The sequence below is a fragment of the Triticum urartu genome, chromosome 2 (genome assembly GCF_003073215.2).
Source record: "Triticum urartu cultivar G1812 chromosome 2, Tu2.1, whole genome shotgun sequence".
NCBI lineage: Eukaryota > Viridiplantae > Streptophyta > Magnoliopsida > Poales > Poaceae > Triticum > Triticum urartu.
This window is the reverse complement of record NC_053023.1, coordinates 435020355-435027114: the sequence shown is the minus strand read 5'-3', so window position 1 is coordinate 435027114 and position 6760 is coordinate 435020355. Positions and strand designations below refer to the sequence as shown.

Sequence of the window (6760 nt, the reverse complement as noted above, 5' to 3'; positions counted from 1 at the left end):
GCTCGTGGTAAATTTTACTCCTTCCGTCTCATAATATAAGAATGTTTTTTACACTAGTGTAATGTCAAAAACGCTTTTATATTATGAAACAGAGGAAGTAGTTGTGTGGTACAATCTCATTTTTATATATTACCCTGTCCTGAATTACTTGTGTTAGATTTGTGATAGAGGGAGTACTTTTTTCACTATGACAGACCAAATGTAACAGCTTAGCAAATTTTCGAAATTCCCATACATTTCCAGTGCACCTCCACGCTTTGCGATATATTCTCTCCGTTCACTATTATGAGATGTATGATTTTTTTTAATTGAATGTATGTAGATGTGTTTTAGTGTGTTCCTTCACTCATTTCAGTTCGTATTTAGTGTAATATCGAAATATCCAAAACATCTTATAATAGTGAAATGAGGGAGTAACTGATTACACTTGCGAAGACCTTTTTGATTGGATTCCCAACCTTGAAAGGTGATTGACGCGTGCACTCTAGCTACTAGGTAGTACAAGAACACGAACTGTCTCTTGAGTTGAGGTCAGGTCATTCGAACGATTCCGGCAGCGGCCGGCTGGCGAGGAACGCCCTGAAGAGCACGAGGGACCTCTCCGGCTGCGAGAAGGGCGCCTCGTGCGACGCGCCCCGGATGGTCGCGAAGGACAGCACGTCGCTGAACACCTGCGTCCATCCACCAACCTGCACACCCGGGAGAAGATGAGACGAGAAGAACGCTTCAGTTTCAGTTTCACCACCCACCATGGCTTGAGCTTGACAGGAGTGGAGCTGAGCTGACGATAACGATGGCCAATATTGTACTGTAGGATGGAGATGGACCGGAGATCACCTGCTTCCCTTGGAACCAGACCCGGTATGGCACCGTTGCGTTCAGCCGGAGCCTCTTGGCCAGGCGGTGCACCAGCGTCCTGCTGCCCGTCAGGGGGATCACCGAGTCCTGATCACCGCTGCGGAGGAACACCCACGAGCATAGCCATCAGCCCAGGTTCTAAACTGACAATCCTTGCTGTGGCGAGTTTGATTGATACAACTGTATGCGGTTCTTTACCTGTAAACTAGCACCGGGATGCCAGACTTGACGAGCGCGCCGACGATGTTGATGGTCGGGATCTGCAGGTCCAGCTGTTTGTACTCAAGAACACTGGATAGGGCAAAACACTCGGTGAAATCGCATCCTTGCTGAAGGAAATGCAACTATATAGCAGATACAGATAGAGCCCTAACAAATCAAATAGGCAAATCCACACCTGCTGCAGACCGTCCACTTGGGCACGCCGTTGAGCTGAGCGTGCATTGCCTTTTGCACATCTTTTCGGTTGAGGTAGTTCATCGTCTCGTCCTCGACGCACACGTCGAGCGCCCTGTTCAATTGCTCGGTAGACTGCAAAAAATTGTCCGTCAATGACAGGGTTACATACATCTCCTTAGCAAAGGTAATGCTGAAAAACGATACATTTGGGCTTGGGGTGAGCACTTGGGACTGCATCAACACCGAAGAAATGCAGACGTCCAGGGTGACATCGTACTTGTCCACGAATCTGCTCGTCTCTCTGGTCACTTGGCTCATCACCCTGTCGCAAACCGTGCTGATGGAGCCGTGGTAATACTCGCTCACATACCGTGAGTAGTTGCAAACCGTCGTGAAGATGTTGTAAGTTGAGTCCGATATCAGCCCATGTGACCAGAAGAACTCGGCTCTTGAGTTGAAGTCAGTCGAGAATTCGAGAACAGGATTGCCCAACTGTTGGATCAATGAGGGAAAAAGAGAGCAATGTACACTATAAATTCACGACGTTTTTGTAAACATATTTTTGGTAAGCTTTGTAAATGGGATACTTACAGCAATGCCTTTCAGATTGAACAGCTTCTCCTTGTCGTCGAATTCAACCATGCGCTGCGCTAGTTGCGGAACGTAGTGGCCTTAAAAGTGATCATCATTGTAGTTAGAACACCAAGGGATGAATTCAGAATTGAACAAGGAGGTGAAGAAGCAGAATGGCTTTACCAGCATAGCTCTCTCCTGCGATGTACAAGTCCCTGCCCTTGTACTGTGGGAACTTGGCAAACCAGCCTTCCAAGAACCTTAAATTATCCCTGGCTTCAAAATTTTAGGGGAAACATTTTAAACCCCTCAAAAAAGAATAATCTTGCAGATTAGTCTACACAGAAAATAATACTGATACGGATTACAAAACTTTTCAAGCATGGAGATCACACCTGTCATGCTGTCACCAACACCCCCATAGAAGGAAGGATCAGTGGAGTAGGAGAAGCCCACCCCTGCAGGGCTCTCCAGATAGAGCATGTTGGCCTCTGAAACAAGCCAGCAGATACCAAGAAGAGCAATTCAGTTGTGGTAAAAATCCTGCGAGCTTTCTCTTTTCTTGCACCAAGGAAAAGAGGACCAATCAAAGGCACCTAGAGGTTGCTTTTGTGGATGCAACTTTTACAAGAGACAAAATGCCCACCTTTGTTCCAGCTATACTCATTGCCCACAAGGGCATTGCCACTGGGCCTGAATGGCCCATTCTCTGAGAATGCTCCCACCCCCACAGATGAACATCCGGGTCCTACACAAGCACACATGCATAAACATCATCAGAACTTCTATCCTATCATAGAGAGACAAAGGAATCTTGGTAGTAATAAATCAGTTGAGATCTCACGAGATTATGCAGTCAATTCTAACAAAACAAAAACACATTCTACTACAAGGACAGCAAAATTTAAAGGTAAAAAGTCCCCTTCCATCAACAGTTAGGACACTTCGTATATCTTCTTTCAAGAATCCAATTAGGAAAAGTATCTTTTTAATGTATGATCCAAGTAAAAGTCTGCTGTAGGCGTATTTGCACAGAAAATCTACTCTCTCTCCCTCCCAACATTTGTTAATTTTGGGGCCGTTTGGTTCTAGGCGTAGTATTGGCACATATTAAGCTTGCCTAAGGTTAGTTCATCAAAATAAGAGTCACAAGTTGGCAAGCTTAAGGGAATCTTATTACATTTTTTTGTGTATGCCATGTGGGGTCCAAGTGTAGCTTACCTAAGATGTGGCTTCAACCAAACACTCATCTAAATTGATCAAACTTGACTAACCTTAAATGTGGTAATTTTTGGTTAATCACGAACCAAACAGCCCCTTCCTTTCCCCTCTGGCTCTGGCCTTTTCACACTGTTCCTTCTCGTGTGATCTCCCCAATAATGCAATAAGACGAAACAGTGGGAAGCTTGTGGCAGCCACTAAATTTACCTCCATTTAGCCAGAGGACGAGGGGTTTGGTGGCCGGATCTAGCTCTGCCTCGGCGAAGTAGTAGAAGAGCGACCTCTTCCTCATGGCGTCCACCTCCACGTATCCGGAGTACTGCGCGAAGCTCACCGGTGGCTGCCCCGGCAGCGCTGTGATCTTGTCCTCTACCATGGCCATGGAGAGGCAGCCATTGCTGATGAGCAGCGCAGCAGCCGCACAGACCACCGCAGCGACGGAGGTGCCCGGGTGCATGTTGTTGCGTGTGCTCTTGAGAGGGACAGAGAGGGAGAGAGAGAGTGGAGTGAGTGAGTGAGTGAATGGTGAGAAATGGATATGGGTGGCAATAAATAGGTTTGACAGTACTACAAGTGACGAGGTGTCGAAATTGCTTAGAGCATCTCCAGCCGTTCAGTCATCAGGGCGTTCAAAAAAAAAAATCCTGGAAGCGAACTGGCGCTATATCGGCCTCTGGGGCGACCTACAAAAGATAATTTGATTAAGCGCAATTGGACAGGTTTTACTAGGTGTAGTTTCTGTGATCGAGATGAAACTATCCAGCATCTTTTCTTTGATTGCCCGTTGGCGAGAGTGTTGTGGCGCTCGGTGCAAATTGCCTTTAACATTACTCCTCCGAATTCGGTCAGGTCGTTATTTGAAACGTGGCTTGTTGGTATAGAGGCCGAAACAGCTAGACAAATTCGAGTAGGAGCATGTGCGTTGTTATGGGCAATTTGGAACTGCAAAAATGATTTGGCTTTTAACAGAACAACACCTATTCATTTTTTGCAGGTTTTATTCTGGGCTACTGCGCTAATCCGTATGTGGTCCTTACTCACTCCGACGGAGGCCAGGGAGCGTTTGGTTACTGGATTTGTCCGGTGGGAGATGGTAGTGTGGGATATTTTCAACTGGTTTGGATGGCGGTCATGTAATAGGATAGGCGATTAGTTTACCTATCTATCTAATGCCAGCCGGTTGTGGCTTTTGGGCCTTTTTTTGTTTTTCTAGCTCTTTGTGAGCTAGCCTACTTTTTTGCATCAGATTGCAAGACCTTGTTGAACTACTTTATTTATTTATAATTGTGGCCGTATGCATCGCTCTGATGCAGAGGCCGGGGAGTCCCTCCTTTTTGAAAAAAACTCCTAGCCACGCTTCCAGACGCCGCCCCAGACGCCTCCCAACCCGCGGCAAATTCAAACGTAGTCATTCCCGCTCACAAAATAGACGTCACAAATTCGGCGATCATACGGTCACAGTTCGGCGATCGAATAAAAAGTTCGACGTTCAAAAAGAAAGGACGCGCGTGCAGCGCATCAGACGACGAGGTCGGCCTTCGGCGTTGGCGGAGTCGGCGTGCGCGGGCTTGTCGGGGTCGGAGCTTCTTCTGTGTTGGGCGGCGTCGGCGTGGCTTCTGTGCTGGGCGGCGTCGGCGTGGCTTCTATGCTGCAGGTAGTCGTGAAGGCATCATCGTTCGGGCTTGACGGCGTTGGCGTCGGCGTGGGCGTGGGCGTGGGCGTGGGAGTTGGCGGCACCGTCGACGGCAGCTGGTTCAGGATGAGACCACGCTCCGCCAAGTACCACACCTTGGCCGCCTCGTCGTTGCTCTGGAGCATGTCCGCCCCGCCCAACAGGAATGCCATGTCGGTGTTCCTCTTCTTCGCGACGACGTTGGTCCGGAGTAGGTCGAGCTTGACGGCGCTGCTCGTCATCAATGCCGACCACCGCGCCTCGGTCTTCTCTTCATGCAGGACGGCGCGTCGACATTTTCCGCCTTCTTGGCCCCTTTGTTGCCGTCCGGCCGCCCGTCTGACGCACCCGGCGCCGGCGCGTCCAACTTGTAGGTCTCCTTGGCATTATCGAGGGTACGTCGGGCTTCCGCCCACTTCTCGCACTTGTTAATGCGTTTGTATACGTGGAGGTACTTGAACTCTTGGTCGCGGTTGGCTAGGCGATACAAGGCAAACATGCGCACCAGCTGCGCGGAGGAACAAATAGTTGGCGGGCGCGCACGGCGAATAGAAGCGGGAGACCGGCGTGCCGTACCTGATCCCTGACGTTGGCGCCGCTCTCCGGGCGAGCCGCGATCTTCTCGACGATCCCATGCCATTTGTTGCACGCCGCCTGGATGAGCCTCCAATGGTTCGCCATTGCCTTCGCCCCGCGCTGCATGTAGACGCCTTTAAAGTAGGGGTCTACGAGCTTGCGCTCGTCGAACTCGGCCTTGATGCGCTCCCAGTACGCCTCGATGCTCTGGTTCGTGCTGGTGGTCGGGTCGAGGCAGACGACTTTCCACGCTTCGGCGAGGCATTTCTGTTCTTTGGACGTGCACTTAATGCGCGGCTCGCCGGTCCTGGCCGCCCCCTTCTTCTTGCGCCTCCTCGCCGGGACAGTCGCCGGCTCCTTCTCCTCCTCCTCGTCGTGCTCCTCCGGCTCCTCCTCGTCGTACTCGAGCTCGCCGTCCATGCCGCCGCTGAGGTCCACCGTGTCGTCTTGGGTAGCGAACCCGGGGGACGCGGCGGCCGCGGGTGAGCCTACCGCGATGATGTCGTCCATGTCGGCGTCGGTCTCGTCGGTATCGCCGAGGTGCGACGTGGAAGCTTGTGAGAAGGGCAACGCGCCACAATGGAGAGGGGCCGTTGGGGAGCACGCGTAAGCCAGCGTCGAGTAGTTGTATGGAAGGTACTACACGCCGGCGAAGGCGGGCGAGGGCGTGCGCTGGGTTGGGTGTTCATGGGGGAAGATGACGTTGGGGTTGAACCCACCGCGCGCGTCCCCGTCGGCGTAGCCCGCCGACGATGTGCATCCCCATGGTTGCGGCGACGATGAGAAGCCGGACGGAGAGCCAATGCTTTGCTGGCTCTAGGGTACGTACTGGGCGTGGCCGCCTGGTGGATTCATCATCCCCAAGCGAGTCGCCTCGGCCTCGGCTTGGTCCGCCGTAGCCACAGCGACACGCGCCGCGTTGTCACGGGCCTTCTTGGCGATTGCCCTGTTCCGCCTATCGGCGGTGACGGCCTTCCGTCGCTGAACTTCCGCCCTCCACTCGGCGTTTGTCATGCCCGGTGGCTTGGACGGCGGCGCCCTCGGCTTCCTCTGCTTCATCTGGGCGACAGAGGCGGTCGCGGTGGTCGCAGCGCGGGGGATCACGTTCTTCTTCGGCGGCATGGCGGCGGCTGGGAGGCGAGCGGGAGAGAGATTGACGGGAGGAAAGGAGAGAATAAGAGGGAAGTGGGGGGCGAGGGCGGGAAGAAACGGTGGAAAGAGGTTCTTGACTCGCCGACAGAGCGGCTCCACGCCCCTTTTCGCTTGTGCCGGCGTCCCCAGGCGCATCCCAGCGTGCCGTGCTCTACTTGGGTCCGCCGGCACCAGTTTCGACCCGAGCCGACGAAAAACGGGCTACTAGCGGCGCAACTGGGTTGAATTTTGGGCGCCGACGCGGCAAAAACGCTTGAAGAAGGCCTGTTGAGGCCGTGGCTGGAGATGCTCTTAGTTAGGCAAAAGCAT

At 52.3% G+C, this 6760-nt stretch overlaps 1 protein-coding gene across 3 annotated transcripts; it reads right to left on the bottom strand.

Moving 5' to 3' along the window:
• Positions 1-368: 368 nt before the first annotated feature.
• Positions 369-3582, bottom strand: LOC125541637 (serine carboxypeptidase-like 45). 3 transcript variants are annotated; one of them, XM_048704992.1, is made up of 10 exons: positions 3259-3582; positions 2477-2578; positions 2226-2321; positions 2014-2106; positions 1849-1928; positions 1462-1749; positions 1256-1389; positions 1057-1149; positions 838-955; positions 369-689 (listed from the first exon to the last, which is right to left on the bottom strand). In XM_048704992.1, exons 1-10 carry the CDS (start codon positions 3506-3508, stop codon positions 537-539), a joined length of 1407 nt encoding a protein of 468 aa, XP_048560949.1. In that variant the 5' UTR covers positions 3509-3582; the 3' UTR covers positions 369-536. The 3 variants fall into 3 exon arrangements, with proteins under 3 accessions (XP_048560949.1, XP_048560950.1, XP_048560948.1); XM_048704993.1 differs by having other exon boundaries at positions 1483-1749; XM_048704991.1 differs by having other exon boundaries at positions 1256-1749.
• Between the last annotated feature and the right edge of the window lie 3178 nt (positions 3583-6760).

Excerpts from the sequence above, each read along its gene's own strand:
- LOC125541637 (XM_048704991.1), bottom strand. The coding sequence starts at position 3,508 with ATGCACCCGGGCACCTCCGTCGCTGCGGTGGTCTGTGCGGCTGCTGCG. Across the intron at positions 1,929-2,013 it reads CGCAGGAGAGAGCTATGCTG|GCCACTACGTTCCGCAACTA; the intron begins GTAAAGCCATTC and ends ATCACTTTTAAG. Across the intron at positions 1,750-1,848 it reads TCAATCTGAAAGGCATTGCT|TTGGGCAATCCTGTTCTCGA; the intron begins GTAAGTATCCCA and ends TTGATCCAACAG.